At 42.4% G+C, this 21,908-nt stretch overlaps 1 protein-coding gene across 1 annotated transcript in view; it reads left to right on the forward strand.

The window, feature by feature from the left end:
- The first annotated feature begins 583 nt into the window (after positions 1-583).
- The window catches only part of LOC124795645 (cytokine receptor-like), a 150,928-nt gene continuing 129,603 nt past the window's right edge, over positions 584-21,908 (forward strand). The window contains exon 1 of the mRNA XM_047259717.1: positions 584-772. Within this exon, the coding sequence (XP_047115673.1) occupies positions 584-772 (189 nt within the window). The remainder of the gene's footprint in view (positions 773-21,908) is intronic.

Genomic DNA, 21,908 nt, shown 5'->3' on the forward strand with positions numbered 1-21,908 from the left:
TCATTTTCCAGGTGGATAGCAGTGTCGTTACCATTGTGGGCGGGCATAGGGTTCAAGCGTCGTCCCCGACCATGACGGCGCTTGTCCGAGGCTTCTTTAGTTCTGTCCTGAACCAAGTAATCACATTAAAAGGGGGGTTAGCCCTATTAGTGGTTTGTTCTTTTCGTCGCCTTTTACGACTGGCAGAACATACCAGAGGCCTATTCTTTTCCCGGGCCTCCACGGGAACTATCATCATCATCATCATCATCATCATATGATAATCATTATCATTATCATTATTATTATTATATTATTATTATTATTTTATTTTATTTTTATTTTTTAAAGTACCAAACAGTGAGATCATCGGTCCCATTGGATTACGGAAGGATGAGGAAGGAAATTGGCCATGCCCTTCCAAAGGAACCATCCCGGTATTTGCCTGAAGCGATTTAGGGAAATCACAGGAAACCTAAATCAGGATGGCCGGACGCGGGTATGAACCGTCGTCCTCCCGAATGCGAGTCCAGTGTGCTAAGCACTGCGCCACCTCGCTTGTTGCGTAATGTCTGTTTTCGACAACAGCGTGAAAAGAGAAAAGATGGCGTCTGATGATAAAACAATGGACGAGGTGGTCAGAGTAAGTGCAGCTCATAGCGAGACGGAAGTAAGCAAGCAGTATGCAGGCGAGGTAGAAGGACCAGCGAAAGGAGCCCTGCAGGAAGCCAACCGAGGCCGTGCTGTCCAGAACAGCCGGGTGGTCGCCCTCAGTGGGAGCCCAGCGCTCCTGGTGCGTGGCGCGACACACGTGGCCGACTGAGCGTGGCCGGCAGTACGGCGCCGCTGCCTGCTCTTCCTCCGTCCAGCCCGCTCAGCTTGAAGGGCAGCGAGAATACTGTATCGAAGAAGAGTTCGATGTTCGCCCTTCTGGCGTTGCGTGGCGCCACAGGTCACTACCGAGATAGCAGAACGGGGCAACCCACACTGGGTGAAACTGTGACCCATCTGACGCGCTGGCCACATCCCTGGTAAGCAGTGGTGGCTACCGCCGTGGGGATCCCGATTTTCTTTGACCTTCATCCAGTCTGGTAGGGTTACTGCACTTGGCAAATTTACCTTTCTTGTACACTACTGGCGATTAAAACTGCTACACCACGAAGTTGACGTGCTACAGAAGCGAAATTTAACGAACAGGAAGAAGATGCTGTGATATGCAAATGATTAGCTTTTCAGAGCATTCACACAAGATTGGCGCCGGTGGCGACACCTACAACATGCTGACATGAGGAAAGTTTCCGACCGATTTCTCATACACAAACAGCAGTTAACCAGTGTTGCCTGGTGAAACGTTCTTGTGATGCCTCGTGTAAGGAGGAGAAATGCGTATCATCACGTTTCCGACTTTGATCACGATTGCGGTTTATCGCATCGCGACATTGCTCCTCGCGTTGGTCGAGATCCTATGACTGTTAGCAGAATATAGAATCGGTGGGTTCAGGAGGGTAATACGGAACGCCGTGCTGGATCCCAACGGCCTCGTATCACTAGCAGTCGAGATGACAGGTATCTTATCCGCATGGCTGTAACGGATGGTGCAGCCACGTCTCGATTCCTCAGTCAACAGATGGGGACGTTTGAAAGACAACAACCATCTGCACGAACCGTTTGACGACGTTTGCAGCAGCATGGACTATCAGCTCGGAGACCATGGCTGCGGTTACCCTTGAAGCTGCATCACAGACAGGAACGCCTGCGATGGTGTACTCAACGACGAACCTGGGTGCACGAATGGCAAAACGTCATTTTTTCGGATGAATCCAGGTTCTGTTTACAGCATCTTGATGGTCGCATCCATGTTTGGCGACATCGCAGTGAACGCACATTGGAAGCTTGTATTCGTCATCGCCATACTGGCGTATCACCCGGCGTGATGGTATGAGGTGGCATTGGTTACACGTCTCGGTCACCTCTTGTTCGCATTGACGGCACTTTGAACAGTGGACGTTACATTTCAGATGTGTTACGACCCGTGGCTGTACCCATCATTCGATCCCTGCGAAACCCTACATTTCAGCAGGATAATGTACGACCGCATATTGCGGGTCCTGTACGAGCCTTTCTGGGTACAGAAAATGTTCGACTGCTGCTCTGGCCAGCACATTCTCCAGATCTCTCACCAATTGAAAACGTCTGGTCAATGGTGGCCGAGCAATTGGCTCGTCACAATACGCCAGTCACTACTCATGATGAACTGTGGTATCGTGTTGAAGCTGCATGGGCAGCTGTACCTGTACACGCCAACCATGCTCTGTTTAACTCAATGCCCAGGCGTATCAAGGCCGTTAGTAAGGCCAAAGGTGGCTGTTATGGGTACTTATTTCTCAGGATCTATGCACCCAAATTGCGTGAAAATGTAATCACATGTCAGTTCTAGTATAATATATTTGTCCAATGAATACCCGTTTATCATCTGCGTTTCTTCTTGGTGTAGCAATGTTAATGGCCAGTAGTGTAATTTTAATTAACGTGGAAGCCCTAAACACACCAAACATGGAGGTAAAATGTACTCATCTAAAAGCTACTTAAGAAAAGGAATAAAATCGCTTAAATTTGTTTCCACAAGAGGAGAATACAACGTCCCTATTCGGTCCTCGATAACACATTTTACTGGCATTAAATATAACAAGATAAATAAGTATACATGTGCCGAGAATAAATGGATAACACTATCAATCTTTACAGGTGATAATACGACTATATCCACGAAGGTTCGCGCCCTGGCAAGGGAATTACTTAACTTCAACATGTAAGGTGATTACAGTAAGCCCTAATTCCACTCGACAGACGTAGTAACGCTATAAGCGAGACAAATGTACTGAAGGAAAGCCGGATGTGCCGTAGCAAAACGGGCTACTATCAACCCCGTCAGGACGCGACACCCGTGAACAGGTCAGTTTCAGCTACCTGCAACATGCACAGAGTCATTTGTAACTTCTTAAAAAAAACAATTAACATGAAAAGGCACAACGCGTAACACACTAATAAAATATGAACGACTACTTCACAGAACTAGCTCCTCTTTAGACAAAGCAAACAGCAGAATATTACTAACACGTAAAATACTTCTAACCTGTAACAAACTAAGGTACCACGTAATAGAATATCGTCTTGAGCTCATAGCATACTCAGCTGTTTATGGGTCTGACAACTCAACTTAAGTGTCAGCTTAAGCAAACCCTTAAGCAAACCCTTAAGCAAACCCCATTCACTGAGATTCCTTCTTCCACGTCAAGTAAGGCTTCTTTGAATATATGTTCTGAAGAGAAGTTAAAGAGTATAGGTGATATTATACAGCCCTACCTGACGCCACGTCATATTCTCACTTGTTCTGGTTGGTCTTGTATTCTCATGACTGCAGATTGGTTCCAGTATAAATTGGCTGTTATTCTTAGATCTTTCCTATTAGTCCCTGTTTCCTTTAGTACTTCTATCATTTGTTCATGCTTCACTCGATCAAATGCCTTCTGATAATCAATGAGGCAAGAAAATACATCACAATTGATGTCCCTACATCTTTGGAACAATGCTTGTAAACTAAATACTGCTTCTCTTATGCCAACTGCATGTAGAAACCCGAACTGGTTGGGCGCTATTTGGTCTTCACAAATATTGTATATCTGCTTGTGGATCACTTTGAGAAACAGTTTTAGCAGTTGGTTCATTAAACTGATGGTACGGTAGACCCCACATAATTTGGCATTCGGTTTCTTAGGTAGAGTAATGAACTCTGATGTAAGCCATTTTGAGGGATTTTGCCCGATGAGTAAATGTGGTTAAATATTTTTGTGATCATTTTTGCTTTTTCTTTATTGAGTAGTTTGAGGAATTGAGGAATTCTTCTCGTATGCCATCTGGCCCAGCTGCTTTCCCTTCCTCCATTTGATGTATGGCCGCTTCCATTTCACTTACTAGGATATCTAGTCCCTCTGTGCCTAATATCTCTGGTTTTGGCTCCTTTGGCCATCTCTGAATAACTGTTCTAGATATTTCTCCCACCCTCTTTTTTTCTTCCTTGTTGATTATGAGGTTGCCACTGTAATCTACTAGCTTCCCACTGTTTGATTTGCGATATTTTCCTGTTGCCTCTCTGACCTTCCGATGCACATTAAAATCATCATTCCTACTCTGATAAAGCTCAATTCATGCACATAATTCAGTTTTTTCTTTCTCTTTGGCTTCTGATTTTCTTTCTGATTGTATTCTGTATCGCGTTGTATTCCACCAAATTACCTGTTTGCTTCCTCCGTTCTTCCGCGAGGTCTAGAATCTCACTTGTCATCCTTTTTTCTTCTTTCTAACGTCCGGTCTCAAATACTCTTCTTTGACTCCTTATACCGTTTCTTGAAAGTGTGTGAATTTTTCATTGGTGTCATCCCCACTGTCTCTCTATTTGTTGTTTTGGGCTGTCTTGACTGTCTGCTGTAAGGTAGCGTCTGTATCATCCCCACTGTCTCTCCATTTGTTGTTTAGGGCTGTCTTGACTGTCTGCTGTAAGGTAGCATCTTTCAACTTTCTCAGGTCGTGTTTTCCTGATCTTTTGGAGACAACATGTTTCATTCTGATTTTGAAATTTCCTACGAGGTGGATATGATCTGTTGTGTGTCTGCTCCCAGATGCGTTCTGACATCTGTACAACTATTTCTGTATCTCTTGTTCACTAGCATGAAATCAGTCTGATTCCTCAGAGTTTGTCCTGTTTGTCCAAGGGCGATTTCCATGTGTATAGCTTGCGGTGGTGGAAGTTTAAACCATGTATTCATCACCAATAGTTGATTTGTTTCTGCAAATACTTCAAAGTCATCTCCTCGGGTGTGTGTATCCCATAGACCAAAGGGTCTAACGGACCTTGATGTTTTTCCTAATCCAAGTTTTGCGTTAAAGTCACCCATGACTATACTTAGGTCTTCTCTTTTTAGCTTGTTCAGAATATGGTTAATGCTATTGTAAAAATTTTCGACCTCCTAATCTGATTTGTCTGCTGTAAGTGCATAGACTTGAATAATGTTCAAGTTAACTGGTCTAACTTTGATTTGAACTAACATAACACTTTCTGAGACTAGGATAACATTGTAAATTTGCGATTCTTTTGTTCAGTATGATTCTAACTCCAAGATGATGCATTCCATTATCTGTACCTGAGTAGTAAACTCCGTGATCATCTATCTTGATGATTCCAGCCCTGGCCATCGCATTTTGCTTATTCCCAATATATCTATTTTCATTCTTGTCATCTCCTTTATTGCACTGTGAATCTTTCCTTCCTGGCTCCTCGTCCTGACGTCCCATGTTCCAATTTTGATTTTGATATTTTAATCTTACTATTTCTGCGCTTGTAACTGCCCCTTCCGGAGATCCAATTGACGGGCTTACTCCGGATGCTAATTTAGCTGCAAGCATAGCCATAGTGATTACTAGGACGCATCCATTCTGGATCTATAATCTATAATGAGGTGAGTGTGCAGTCTGCTTCCTCATCCTTATGCCGTTGACCACTTTCTGCAGTTCATCCGCGTTCGGAGCCAGTTCCCTGACTCCAGGGCAAAAGAGTGCCGTTCTATTGTTGGCTCATCCATCCGAAGCTGTTGGCCGTGTACCCCAGTTTCTTATTTTATCAGGGAGTGTGTGTTCCAGTAGCGCCCTAATGAGTTTAATTTCTACAGCTTGTATACGGCCGTGGTATTTTTGTCTTAATGTCCGTGATTCACTGCCATATACTCAATATCATCTTGTGTAGCTTAAGCTGTGTTTTGGACTGTGCTGTTTTAGGTGTTCTTCTTAGTTTATCCTTGTAGCTCCATCATAATGATACGAAATATCACAGCTTAAATAATTTAAATGTTGTAATTCTGTCATCCAAAATAATCTTTGCTCTTATTCGGCGTTTGCCCTGAAATGCCTTGGTTACTGGTTTTGAGGCAGAAATTTTAAAGTAATATTCTTTACAAATCATGTGTAGTAAATAAATAGCTGTTTGAAGATTATCTTCACTGTTTTACACAATCACTAAGTCATAAGCATATGCTAGCACATTTGAAGTGGGTCTCCTTGTTCAGTTCCAAATACTGCCTGATCGTTGTACATACGTAGGATACCGTCAATGTAAATCTTAAAAAGCGTGGATGATAATACACACCCTCGCCTTACTCCCTGATTTATAACTATATATCCCCCCACTGTGATTACGTATATTGAGTCTGAAACAGTTACCATTATAAATTGCTCTGAGCATTATGGGACTCAACATCTTAGGTCATAAGTCCCCTAGAACTTAGAACTACTTAAACCTAACTAACCTAAGGACATCACACACACCCATGCCCGAGGCAGGATTCGAACCTGCGACGGTAGCAGTCCCGCGGTTCCGGACTGCAGCGCCAGAACCGCACGGCCACCGCGGCCGGAAGCTACCATTATATAAACTGAGACATGGAACTTAGGGAAAGCAGGAAAGGTGTGGACAGGGCCTAATGAGTTACCTTTGGTTGCACAGAAAACATATACAATCATTTTTAAATATTTTACGAAGTTATTGTCGGCTGAAGGCCACAAACAATGTTACAAACAATTAACAGCTGAAGGCCAGCAGCAGTTTCAGAATACACAACGTCTGAAGGCCTGAATTACAAGTGAGGAAGGCAGTTACACATTAACAAATACTAAGATATTTTCTTCTTAGCAATCAAAACGGTAACAAGCTATAGTAATGGCTGAAGGCCCTATGGAGAAAAAATTGCAAATTGTTGGTCAGCTGAAGGTCACAAACAATGTTACACACAATCAATGGCTGAAGGCCTGGTTAAGAAGGTTGAAAATTATTTGTGGACTGAAGGCCACAAGCAATTTCAGAATACACAAGGGCTGAAGGCCTAAATTACAAATAAGGTGGACAATTGCACTTTAAAAAATACTAAAACCCTTTCTAATCATCTTAATAACTGGTAACAAGCTATAGTGACGACTGAGGGCCTCAGTAAAACAGGATTGAAAACTATTTGCCGCTGAAGGCCACAAGCAATGTTACAAACAATTAACGACTGAAGGTCTGATTAAGAAAGGATTCAAAATTATTGGGAGCTGAAGGCCACAAGCAATTTTCAGAATACTCAACGGCTGAAGGCCTGAATTACAAATAAGGGAGGCAGTTGCATGTTAAAATACAAAACCTTTATAAAACAGTCTTAACGAACTGTAACAGACTATACTGACAGCTGCAGGCCTTATTAAGAGAAAATTGAAAATAATTTGTTGGCTGAAGGCCACAAACGGTGTTACAAACAATTAATGGCTGGAGGCCAGAATTACAAGTGGGGAAGGCAATAACATGTCGAAACATTAAGGTAAATTTTAAACAACTAAGACAACTTGTCCAATAAGGTGGAGTGATTCACAGACAGTGCTCCCTGGATCGACCTGAGGAAGGTAACGACAGCAGTGTAAGCGGTGAGACAGGCAGCCAAGAGTTGTACTCATGGAACAGGATGGCAACTCACACTAGGGGTAGCTTAAGCGCCGACCGCCTAACGTCCGATCATCGGTACAACAATTAAATATTTTTAGGCAAGGGCAAAGAGACGGACAGCACCACATCTTCAGAAACACACCCAAGGCCGAAGGAAACACTAGAACCAAGGTAGTCTTCCCAAAAACATATGCACAGTACAATTCAAGAGGGTGTCGAACAACACACCGACTCGGACAGCATCAACACGACGAGGAAAGGTACACTGCCGGAAAAGTACGCTAACTTCCAGGGCAGGTAACTGCGGCGTCAGCGGCCACAAGGCAGAAAATACCGCTGGTTGCACTTCACTAATAAGAATAATGCTAAATCCAAACTAACATCAAGGAGTAGAAGGCGGCTAATAGCTTCCGCCAACCTGACAGACTCTGCTTGTTGCTGTTGGTCTCATCGACCCTGGGAGCAGCAACACGCAAACAACAGCGAGATCTGAAACAGTGGAGGTTTCAGTACTGGACACGGTTCACTCAACTTCAAACGTCCTGGGTTCAGTCATCGGCTACAAGCCCTCGGTCCGACAGTGCCTGCACGCCGCCAGCGCTCCCAGCCTGGCCCCGCGCTGCGGACCTCCTTGCTGCTCCGTCTGAAGTTGAACTGCTTGGCACACACGATGACCCGGAATACTAGCCGTGGCACCATAGATAGTACCACAGTACTGGCTATCGATAACCGCTGCTGCTGCCACTCGCAGACAAATAATACTAGCAACTCAGTGGCACCATTAACACAAGAAGGAATCGATACACCACTACCGCTATTACACGACATCAAGTTATGAATGGCACGAACGCGAGGAGCACATGGCTCATGAATTTTTTACCCACATTATTATGTGCTGAGGACAGCCCCATTTAGCTATTATATTCCACACTTCGTGCGTGTCTACCTCATCGAAGGCCTTCTCTAAGTCTTCAAACGCCTTATAAAAGAGCAAATTGTATTCTATTATTTTCTCTATTAGCTAATTCATAGTAAATACACTCCTGAAAATTGAAATAAGAACACCGTGAATTCATTGTCACAGGAAGGGGAAACTTCATTGACACATTCCCGGGGTCAGATACATCACATGATCACACTGACAGAACCACAGGCACATAGAGACAGGCAACAGAGCATGCACAATGTCGGCACTAGTACAGTGTATATCCACCTTTCGCAGCAATGCAGGCTGCTATTCTCCCATGGAGACGATCGTAGAGATGCTGGATGTAGTCCTGTGGAACGGCTTACCATGCCATTTCCACCTGGCGCCTCAGTTGGACCAGCGTTCGTGCTGGACGTGCAGACCGCGTGAGACGACGCTTCATCCAGTCCCAAACATGCTCAATGGGGGACAGATCCGGAGATCTTGCTGGCCAGGGTAGTTGACATACACCTTCTAGAGCACGTTGGGTGGCACGGGATACATGCGGACGTGCATTGTCCTGTTGGAACAGCAAGTTCCCTTGCCGGTCTAGGAATGGTAGAACGATGGGTTCGATGACGGTTTGGATGTACCGTGCACTATTCAGTGTCCCCTCGACGATCACCAGTGGTGTGCGGCCAGTGTAGGAGATCGCTCCCCACACCATGATGCCGGGTGTTGGCCCTGTGTGCCTCGGTCGTATGCAGTCCTGATTGTGGCGCTCACCTGCACGGCGCCAAACATGCATACGACCATCATTGGCACCAAGGCAGAAGTGACTCTCATCGCTGAAGACGACACGTCTCCATTCGTCCCTCCATTCACGCCTGTCGCGACACCAGTGGAGGCGGGCTGCACGATGTTGGGGCGTGAGCGGAAGACGGCCTAACGGTGTGCGGGACCGTAGCCCAGCTTCATGGAGACGGTTGCGAATGGTCCTCGCCGATACCCCAGGAGCAACAGTGTCCCTAATTTGCTGGGAAGTGGCGGTGCGGTCCCCTACGGCACTGCGTAGGATCCTACGGTCTTGGCGTGCATCCGTGCGTCGCTGCGGTCCGGTCCCAGGTCGACGGGCACGTGCACCTTCCGCCGACCACTGGCGACAACATCGATGTACTGTGGAGACCTCACGCCCCACGTGTTGAGCAATTCGGCGGTACGTCCACCCGGCCTCCCGCATGCCCACTATACGCCCTCGCTCAAAGTCCGTCAACTGCACATACGGTTCACGTCCACGCTGTCGCGGCATGCTACCAGTGTTAAAGACTGCGATGGAGCTCCGTATGCCACGGCAAACTGGCTGACACTGACGGCGGCGGTGCACAAATGCTGCGCAGCTAGCGCCATTCGACGGCCAACACCGCGGTTCCTGCTGTGTCCGCTGTGCCGTGCGTGTGATCATTGCTTGTACAGCCCTCTCGCAGTGTCCGGAGCAAGTATGGTGGGTCTGACACACCGGTGTCAATGTGTTCTTTTTTCCATTTCCAGGAGTGTATATCGTCAACACAGGCTCTGCCGTTTCGAAAACCATTCTGTTCTTCTTGCAAAAGTGAGTCTGCTATCGGCTTTAATCGGTTATTTAATAAACCAGTGTATAATTTATATGTTAAATTTAATATACTTATACCTAGGTAGTTTCTAGGTTCATTTCTCCCCATTCCTTAATTGTATAAGAAACAGTTGCTGTTAATCATCTATCAGGGTCCTCATTGTAAGTCAGCATGTGTTTAAAAGATGAGAAAGGCGGAGTTTGCGTAAGTCTTCTGTTTTTTATGAGTTCTACATTTAGGCCCCCTGATTCTGGTGATTTTTTTATTCGTTTGGTTTCTTATTACTGCCTCTCTCAGGCAGTATGTCAATATTTTTTACTAATACTCCGCTCCTATTTTCAGGATTAGTACAAGTGTCTGCCTCAGTGTTAAACCAAATACTTTTATTATGTTCAATCCATTCTGCATGTGTTACCACGTCTATTCGTGGGCTGTCTCTTTCTGGTTTATTTAAATTCTTTAATTATTTATACGCAAAGTATAAATATCATCATCACTCATGAATTTTTCCCAGCTGTCTCTACGTGCTCTTCTTGTTAGATCCCTCTAGCCGCTATATAACATTATCTAGATTGCTCTGCTTTTAGATTTTGCTTATCTCCGAGGACCTTTTCTACTTTGTTATTCCATAGTCTCAAACATTTCTTTCTTTTCCAGGTTGTTTGTTTGACCAGTATATCATCCTCTGCTCTTTTCATACCGTTCTTTATCCGCTGCCATTCTTAATTAATAGCCTACTTTGTTTCATTTTCTGCCCAATATCTGTTTAATCTTTGCTGATAGAGAGCTGCCATTGATTTTTCTTTCATCAGTGTAATTCTATAATTTTCTTCATTTTCTATTCTAGTACTAATTAATTTCTTAGTTTTTGCCCATCTAGTTCTTAGAAGTATTATGATCATCAACAGATTAATGAAGCTCTACACAGCACATACTCTATACACTGCTACATCATTCATTTGGGATGCTCCTTTTCTATTAGCTGCCACATAGTCTACGACTAACCTAGAATCTCTGTTACTCCAGCTGTACTTATGAATATCCGTTTTCCTACGGAATGTATTAGTTACCTTCAAGGCCTCGTAAGTGCAACATTCTTGCATAGTCTCACCGTTACTGTTAATTCTGGTTATCTGAACTTCCGTACAATGTGATTGATAGGGATGTTTCGATCTCGGGCACTGCAGTCTCAACAGAGGAATAGTAAATCCGTTTTATTAATATCTTTGATGACAGATTGTAATTTCCCGTAGAATTTCTCCATGTCTTCTTTCCTGCCTTCTTCTCGAGTATAAATCCCTGCTAACGTCATATTCCCTCTAGGTATTTTGCAACCAACTGACATATCTCTCTTTACATAAGGTGTCAGCTGTTTTCTATTTTTCCATTTCAGGTCTAATATTATGGTAAGTCCTCCCTGTTTACTTATATTTTGTTCCCCTCCGCTGTATATTCTTGTAGATCTACTGTTCCTAGTAATTGCTTTTTTGTTTCATTTAAAGCTGCTAGATTTATGGTTTTCTTTTGTAATTTGTTCTGTAACTCAGCTTTTCTCGTGTAGTTCTAGGCTGCTGAATTGGGTATGTTTGCTATTCCAAATCTTGCCGAAGTCGTAACCGTTAATCCTGTCTGGGTTTCTTATTACTTGAGGTTTATGAGTGAAATTCTTTTTATGTGGACGGGACACCAAGCTAGACGCACAATCAGTAACGTGGAGGGCCAGGGAGATTTCTACCGATGCCTCCTGCTCTTAGATAGTGCATTACTTAGCTTAAGGGCGTCCTCTTCTCGGGATATTTTCGGAGTTCCCTTCAGCTCCCTACTTTAGTCTTTTCCAGTAAAACCTGGGGAAATAGAGGATAAAGAGGGAAATGAAAAACATTCTTTGGCCTCGTAACGTAATACCATCTCGGATGAAAAAAAGTAGACATGGCCAATGGAGGCCGATAAAAAAGGAAACAGAAGAAGTCTGGCACAAGTAAGTGGAAGCAGTATCAGACTTAGCTAAGGACCACGTGGTTGCCGCCCACATGCTCTGAAGAAGAGGGCCCCTTAGGGGGACTACACTCTGCCTGGTCTCTCACGTAGGTGACCCTACCAGGAGCATAGCTCCCGCCAGTGTAGTTCTGTGGACAATTGAGGTACACAAACTTCCTCACCAATTTAAAGGTGAGGAGGAATATAATACAAATTGACATAACTCCTCCTGATGATGGATGTATATTCCTCTGAAACAGTAGTGCACAGTATAACAAAAGCGACTGGTTACAGTAACTGGTATTTTCAGTTGATCGAAAACATTCTGTTTAATGAGCTGCTACAGTTTTCATCTTGGTTGTTGAGACTTGGAACATTTTTTCGAAGATTGCATGATCAATACTCAGTCAAGTACGTTCATGTTCAGCATTTAAGTAAGACCCTTCCACTCCAATACATTTAAGATAAAGTGTAATCTTAAAAACTGCAATTGAAACATCCCCTTTGAAAAATTAATGAATTACTGTGCAGATAAACCTCTACGTTATTTGATTTTCAAACAGCTGAGCAAAACTGAACGTACTCAGCCATTACTCTCTTTACTTATTCTGATCAACACTAAACTTACACACAATATTTTTAGCGCAACGCAATCTGACTTTCAAAAATCCCTACAAAAGAATGGCGCTGACTAACAATAACCTATACCTTTCATGAATCACTTACCCCAAAAAAATCTTCGTTACTCCAACTACTGCAATGCAGCGAGTGCCACTACTGCCAGCTAAATAAAAGATTCTAACTACTGAAGGCACTAACTACTGATAGGCATAGTCAGCAAATGAAAGATTGTGATAGAGAACAAACAACGTATTTACCTTAATAATGTTCAAAACTCGTAATATATATATCAGTTCATGATATCCAGTATTACAAATTTACTCTTTCTGACGGAAACACGTCCAGATTGTCCGCTCTCAAAATTCTGCCATCTCTCTTCCCACATCCACCGCTGCTGGCGGCTCACCTCCAACTGCGCAACGCTACGCGCTGTTCACATCCAACTGCCCAACACTACAATTGCGAATATACCAGCAATGCTAACCAGCCACAGACTGCACACAGCACAGTCAGTGATTTTCATACAGAGTGCTACGTGGCGTTACCAACAGGAAAACCTAAACAGCCTACTTACATAGCCCCCAAGCACCCCAAAAAAAATTTTACAAATTGTTTTGGGCAGTGGCCAATAATGATCTGATAAAATTTTTCATAATTACAATAACAAAGATATCAAATGCACACACTTATTGATGCAATGTTGGTCAAAAGCAAAAATTGTTCTCATAAAGACAGTCCTGATCATTCATCATAATAGTAATTACAGTTCTGTTTTTTCCTCAAAGTCTGAGCAATAAAAGAAATTGCACACAGAAGTAGTGGATTTCCATGCAGTCTTAAAGAAGTAGTGTTGTCCTCCCAACGGAAAGACAGTGCTGTCTCTTGACATGCAGACAGGTAACGGGCCACAACAGAGCAAATCCACAACAGAGTCAGTCGAAGTTTTGAAGAACATTGGTAGGCAGGTCATCACAGAGCAGACACACTGTAGTCCTGGTAGAGAGTATGTTATTGGTAGGCTATCAAAGGTGAAGACCCGCTGCAGTCCTTGTAGAGACGGCCAGCAGCCATCTGTTGCGACTGTGCAGGTGCACAATCACCATCGAAGAGTCTTGCGGACAATACAGCAAGTCCATAAACCACCACTTGTGCACTCACAAAGTTTTTGGAATTGTCCTTAGAACCAGCAATGCTGTTAACAAGTCCCTTGCTGAATTATTAACATTCGTGCAAACATTAACAGTCCCAAATTCTCACATATTACTCATATACTATGACCAACAGAAACGTGTGCAGTGAAATGAAACTTAATTTGAAGAACTGGCACTTATACAATTATAAATTTACAACATAAGAATACAATTAAAAAGGTACAAAATACAGCATTAAAAATCATAATAATACAGATAACATTTGTAGTAATACATGCTTTACAAAAGAATAGAAATAAACATGTACATAAGTTTTTCAGGAATTATGAGACAAGTAAATAAATAAAATAATGAGAATACTTTTCTAAACAATTTCACACATGAGCATTAAAGCAGAACAGAATAAATAATGTCTAAACATCTTTACAAAGTAAGTAACATATTATTAATGCAAATTATATTTGAGGATAACAGTATTCCTCATCATAGTGAATGTATCTTAGTATTAGAAGAGAAAAAAATTCTATGAAACAGTACACAGAGAGAGGTAGAACACAAATATACAATGGTACACAAACACATAGAGGAATGACACAAAAGGAAAGGACAGTGTAACATTTGGTACCACAGTCCAACCTAAAACTTCATTCCATAGATCGTTCCTCTTATTTCTACATTTGTTCCCACAAAAAAATCCTATCCAAGCATGCTTTCTGTATTTACATGTTCACATATTTCTTACCTCATTATTTATTTTCCATTATCTTACCTCATCATTTACTTCCAAGAAAATCCTACCTAAACCTGGTGTCCCTAAACCCTACTTTTTTGTTCATATCCTCTTTCAAAATAATTATTCTCCACTGTACACAACTTTTTGGCCAAACCATTTTCTTATAGCTTCTCAATGCATTTCTTCCAGTTCATCACAACTCGTTCTCTTATACAGCCTACCCCATCTTAAGCTAACTTAAATTTACTGAGTTCAGAGCTCAGATGCATAAACGAAGGGACAAGGCAATGCAGCAGCACAAAACAATTAACACAAACAGCAATGACAAAAAAATGCAAATTGGCAAAGCAAGCAGCAGTAAATCTAAATTAGCAGAGCAAAGGCAACATTACAACTAACATGAGCCAATGTGGAGCAACAAGAAAAATAAATCAGTAGCAAAACTGGCTTAACAGAGTAATACAAAGTGAAATTCAGTAGCACCATGCCTGGTAAACAGCAGCAGCAAATGCAATAATTTATATTTAAACATAACAAACCCACAAGCAGAAGAAATAGCACAGTAAAGACAATAATGCAGATAAGGGAAATGTCTATTCACATCTTAATGTCTATGTCATTATATTGGTGCACATCATCATATTGACGTTTGACACTTCAGAAACGGTGCCCAGTTGAGCACATATAATGTGAGATCTTGGAGAGATGCTCCATCCACTGACATCTGTCTCTTTTTCGTGTGCTTTCTAGTTTTCGCAAAATCACATTCTGAAACTTTGGGGGTACTTAAGAACATGTACTTATTTTCTAGCGTCTGTACTATATTTCGTTGTTTGTTTTGTGTTTCAGATAGATTTGCGTAAACTGAGTTCGGATACTAATTCTCACTTAAGTTGGAGCTCTTTGTATTACGTTTACTGAAATCCTTATATCGATTGATTCATTATAAATTCTGCCTATAAACTTGGAACTGTACCACGGTACTGGTTATATCGTATCTCATTTTATGGTTGTACTCCATCATTGCAAGGAGAAAGCCAACATACTTGGCTGTTGCAGTTAGGGCATGTTTCTAGCATTCAATGTACCTCCACTTGGGCCTTCAGAAGGTCTGCCTAGCTACATGATACGTTACTAGGAAATGCGATGTACACTTCGTTTTCAGAGAATTAGACTCTTTTACAGTCATATACCAGTTCCGTGAAATATTGTTACTGGAAGTGAAATAAGTCGCATGTTACGTGTTGGTTACCCACGACGTTCTTTTAGACACCTCTTTGAGACGTTCAGCACTTCTACTGTTGTTTCACACGGTTTTAAGTGACCCACAACAGTTCAAAAGGAACGTTGATGTGCATAATTACAACACCTGAAGAAACAGTGCTATTTACTATTCGATACTGAGACTGAATTTGACAGACGTCATGGGTTATCTTCTAATATCGTGGCCAAATCATTCACTCGAGTTGTTCGCGATTCATTTTAAGAACATTCTGGACAACTGTGGCCCTGTGACATGGCGCATTGTTATCTACAAAAATTCCCTCGTTGTTTGAAAACATAATGTCCATGAAAGGCTGCAAATGGTCTTCAAATAGCCGAACCCAACCACTTCATGAGGGCCTATACAAGGGCGATATACTTGAGGACAATATTATGGAAATGGAAAAGGATGTAGATGAATATGAAATGGGAGATATGATACTGCGTGAAGAGTTTGAAGAGTTTGACAGAGCACTGAAAGACCTGAGTCGAAACAAGGCCCCAGGAGTAGACAACATTCCATTAGAACTACTGACAGCCTTGGGAAAGCCAGTCCTGACAAAACTCTACCATCTGGTGAGCAAGATGTATGAGACAGGCGAAATACCCTCAGACTTCAAGAAGAATATGATACTTCCATTCCCAAAGAAAGCAGGTGTTGAAAGATGTGAAAATTGCCGAACTATCAGTTTAATAAGTCACTGCTGCAAAATACTAACGCAAATTCTTTACAGACGAATGGAAAAACTGGTAGAAGCCGACCTCGGCGAAGATCAGTTTGGATTCCGTAGAAATATTGGAACACGTGAGGCAATACTGACCCTACGACTTATCTTAGAAAACAGGTTAAGGAAAGGCAAACCTACGTTTCTTGCATTTGTAGACTTAGAGAAAGCTTTTGACAATGTTGACTGGAATTCTCTCTTTCAAATTCTGAAGGTGGCAGGGGTACAATACAGGGAGCGAACGGCTATTTACAATTTGTACAGAAACCAGATGGCAGTTGTAAGAGTCGAGGGACATGAAAGGGAAGCAGTGGTTGGGAAGGGAGTGAGACAGGGTTACAGCCTCTTCCCAATGTTATTCAATCTGTATATTGAGCAAGCAGTGAAGGAAACAAAAGAAAAATTCGGAGTGGGTATTAAAATCCATGGAGAAGAAACAAAAACTTTGAGGTTCGCCGATGACATTGTAATTCTGTCAGAGACAGCAAAGGACTTGGAAGAGCAGTTGAATGGAATGGACAGTGTCTTGAAAGGAGGATATAAGATGAACATCAACAAAAGCAAAACGAGGATAATGGAATCTAGTCGAATTAAGCCGGGTGATGCTGAGAGAATTAGATTAGGAAATGAGACACTTAAAGTAGTAAAGGAGTTTTGCTATTTGGGGAGCAAAATAACTGATAATGGTCGAAGTAGAGAGGATATAAAATGTAGACTGGCAATGGCAAGGAAAGCGCTTCTGAAGAAGAGGAATTTGTTAACATGGAGTATAGATTTAAGTGTCAGGAAGTCGTTTCTAAAAGTATTTGTATGGAGTGTAGCCATGTATGGAAGTGAAACATGGACGATAAATATTTTGGACAAGAAGAGAATAGAAGCTTTCGAAACGTGGTGCCACAGAAGAATGCTGAAGATGAGATGGGTAGATCACATAACTAATGAGGAGTTATTGAATAAAATTGGGAAGAAGAGGAGTTTGTGGCACAAGTTGACTTGACGGTTGGTAGGACATGTTCTGGTGCATCAAGGGATCACAAATTTAGTATTGGAGGGCAGCATGGAGGGTAAAAATTGTAGAGGGAGAAAAAAAATCAAATGGCTCTGCGCACTATGGGACTTAACTGCTGAGGTCATCAGTCCCCTAGGAACTTAGACTACTTAAACCTAACTAACCTAAGGACATCACAAACATCCAATGCCCGAGGCAGGATTCGAACCTGCGACCGTAGCGGTCGCGCGGTTGCTCACTGTAGCGCCTAGAACCGCTCGGGCATCCCGGCCCGCAGTAGAGGGAGACCAAGAGATGAATACACTAAGCAGATTCAGAAGGATGTAGGTTGCAGTAGGTACTGGGAGATGAAGAAGCTTGCACAGGATAGAGTAGCATGGAGAGCTGCATCAAACCAGTCTCCGGACTGAAGGCCACAACAACAACATCCATTTTCTGTCAATGATCGATTAACTTGGACTAGAGGACCCAGTCCATTGTATGTAAACACAGTCCATACCGTTACAGAACCGTCATCAGCTTGCACAGTGCCTTGTTGACAACCTGGATCCAACGCCCAACCTACACGAACGTCTCTGTTCTTGGTCGTTAAGTGAAGGCCGTCAGCCACTGCGTTGTCCGTGGTGAGAGGTAATGCCTGAAATTTGGTATTCTTGGCACATTATTGACACTGTGGATCTCGAAATATTGAAGTCCTTATCGATTTCCGAAATGGAATGCTCCTTGCGCTTAGCTCCAACTGCCCTCCGCGCTCAAAGTCCCAGTGGAAATGACAACTTCGTCAATGCACTGCCCTTTAATGCTTTGTATATGCGATACTACTTGCGTCTTAAATCTTTTTAGAGTGAAACCGATACAAGTGAAAAAATATTTTCTTTACATGATACACGTGCTTCTTGTAAAACAAGGATATGTGGAAAATTACATCAAAATTAATATAACAAGATGAAAATCAATAGGTAAACAGCAATGAAGACAAAAATATATTGGTGTGGTTCTTCCGCATGTACGAGAGATTATTCATAGTCACATTCTGTAGTCCCCTCACAGTTAGTGTCTACAGTATCAGAATCTCTTCATTCTGTGATATGGCTTGAAGAACGCCCTTCCAAGGGCAACACTCGTGACGCTGTACCACTGTGTTGCGCATTTCTCAGTCTTTTTCATTCCATTCTTTGACTATGTCCTCTTCACTCTCCACTTCCTCTTCTTACTGCTGTCTGGGAATAGGATATATTGTTACAGAACTCAACAATGAAATAGAGCTATATAGTGCTTTATCTCTTTAAGGATTTTCCTCTTCACAAATTTTATTTCAATCTAATCTTGATGCAAAGGCTGCAGAAGAAGCATTGATTGGGGGGGGGGGGGGGAATATTGAGTTGTTAAAATCCGCCTCTACAAACTCAAGATCACGGTTTAGTGAATACTTGAACCGCATTTTTGGAGTATTCTCTGTCCTGATTCAGATACAGCCTACATTCCTCCTTGTAGTTCGTTTTCTACTGTGTCTTTGGCAATTTTGTCCTTTGCTATGACATCCATGGCTTTAATTGTTAGAAAGATTTCATTTTCACTAATGAAAACTTTCTACTGGCCTTTGGATATGTCGGGAAGAACAGACGCCACACACACACACACACACACACACACACACACACACACACACAGAGTGTTCAAAAAAGTGTCAAATACTTTGAGAAGTGTTAGTACTCATCGAAGCAAGAAAAATAAGTCCAATAAACAAGGAACCTGAACATACATTCCACGATAAACACATGTTTATTGGACCTCCGCCAAATGTGTCGACAGGGTATTGTGATGTGTAACATTAGGTGGTCTGCGGACAGTTGGATGGTTCGAATCGTGTTGTAGGTTACGGTTGTTTTCGTCGTATTTGCGTGACTGATTGTACATACAGTACTGCCAACCCTGGGTACGTAAAATGCTCTTTTACGAATACAAATGTGGGTCAAGCGTGACGGTGCACCAGCACATTTTCGTCACTATGTGCTTAAACATCGGACGCAAACATTTCAGGACCACTGGATTGGTCAGTGGGTGGGGGGTGGGGTGGGGTGTGGACACCTTGCTCTGCTCGCTCCCCAGACCTCAATCCCCTAGACATTTGATTATGGGGGCACTTGAAGGAATTGATCTACGCCACGCCAATCAACTACAGGGTCGTGTCTTCAGAGAATGCCAGTAGGTACAACAGCAACTGGATATACTTCAGGGTGCGTCATTCTTCATGCCGGAAGGTAGAATGGTGCGAGTGAGGAGTTTATGGTTAGATGACACTACGCTAGTAGTGAGCAACAGGCTGGGAATCTGTGTCAGACGGGAAGCGTGCTCGGATGGCCGAGTCGATTAAGGTAACCACTCGCGTTAAGTGGGAGATCTGGGTTCGAGTTCTGGTCCCAGCCCTGAATCTACGACAATATGTGATCTCTCTTACCTGTTATTCCTGTTAGTCACTTACTGCAGCTCTGGTAGTCTGAATCTATGGATTTAGCTAGTAATTATAACAACGCTTATCATTCGCACACCAAATCGACCACATAAGCGAACAGCGATTGACGTTCATCCGTTTGTGTTTATTCGGCTCAGCTCGTATAGCCCGTTCGAATGTTCAAGTGTGTGTGAATTCCTAAGGGAGCAAACCGCTGAGGTCATCGGTCCCTAGACTTACACACTACTAACTCTAACTTATGCTAAGAACAACACATACACCCGTGGCCGCGCGAGGACTCGAACCTCCGGCGGGCTTGTCCGGCACAAATTTTCACCTGTTGCCAGTGACTCATTTCAAATGCTTAGGTTGTGTTGTCATGACTAATAACGAGATAAATTTTTTTATTTCTTTTACTACCTTGTACTTCATAGATATATTTATGATAACGTAGAATATTTTTCAGTTGGTTATATAGAGTAGAATATAAGGTGTGACTATGTTTACTTTGCTCTTTTCTATACGAGTTCCTTATGTAAAGACTTAGATTTTTTCTGATTACCTTTCAATTAGTTTTATTAAATTTATTGTGAGAAATGGAATACAATAGGCAGAAGTGTTGTAAGAACTGTGCAGTGAGAGAGGTATTGATAGTTGTCGGGTAGGTCAGTGTGGCAGTCAGTCGCAGATGGTGCATGACCGTGGCGGTACGGAGCAAGTACTGAGTGTAGTATTGGTGAGCGTTTTACGCTATATTAATACCGGACTTTCGTGTGTGGGACCGGTTTGAAATTTGCCCTTATGATGGATATTCTAAACGGACGTTGTATTACGCAAACGCTGTTGGTTTTTGCAGAATGTTGCTTCTAGCAGTGAGAATCCACTCACGAACAGACAGAATTGTCGTCGGTTTAGAACTGAACTGCAGTACATAAACTGTGAATTTAATATTGCTCATTTTTCTTGACAACGAAATATGACGTATGCTAAAATACTCACCGCCAATGTGCAAACTGTGAACTGTGTTGCTACGTAAGGCCGGCCGTTGTGGCCGAGCGGTTCTAGGCGCTTCAGTCTGGAACCGCTCTGCTGCTACGGTCGCAGGTTCGAATCCTGCCTCGAACATGGATGTGTGTGATGTCCTTAGGTTAGTTAGGTTTAAGTAGTTCTAAGTTCTAGGGGACTGATGACCTCAGCAGCTAAGTCCCATAGTGCTCAGGACCATTTTGACCCAGTCCTCTCTTCGCGAAACTCACAAATGTAAACAATTTAATTTCTTTTTGCTTTGTAATAGACTATTTCTTAATGTTTCTCTCCGTAAACAAAAGTCGTGTATTGTAAAGACTGTTCACCTTCAGTGATTGTTAACCCCACCACTAACAGTAGTTACTGCAATCATTTATTTGTTCTCCCTTTTCAGTGTATTTGTATTAGTCGTTGCTTGCGTTGTATGTGTCCTATGGAAGGGTGTGCTTTGATGTGCATGTACAGTAGTTTCGGCAGGAGAATTAATGTGTTTTACTGTGAAATGTGGCCAGACGTGTAAGTTGAGGTATTCGTCATTGAAGTTATTTACAACGACCAATTACAAAGAAGTAGCTTATTCGCCATTGGTTCAAGTTAATGTATTAGAGGTAACATTGAATTTGACAGCTATCAAAGTACGTGATCTTTGTTTAAACGCCACTTAACGTCATATTTCCATTCATTCACGTTTAGATGCAAATTTATCTGGGTGTAACTGTTACTGGTCAGCAAAATTACAATATACTGTGTCATTATTTATCAAATTAGCTAAAGAGTGTTTTACTGTTTTCCCCTATCAAAGGATTTTATTGTCAGAATGTTAACAGGATTGGGAACCTTCTCATATAGAGGTTTGCTTTTGAAGTTTCCAGGAGTAAAACGGGTTCTTGGGGTTTATAGAATATTAATTTACGTCATGTAATTTTTCTTTAA

The sequence above is a fragment of the Schistocerca piceifrons genome, chromosome 4 (genome assembly GCF_021461385.2).
Source record: "Schistocerca piceifrons isolate TAMUIC-IGC-003096 chromosome 4, iqSchPice1.1, whole genome shotgun sequence".
Taxonomy (NCBI): Eukaryota; Metazoa; Arthropoda; class Insecta; order Orthoptera; family Acrididae; genus Schistocerca; species Schistocerca piceifrons.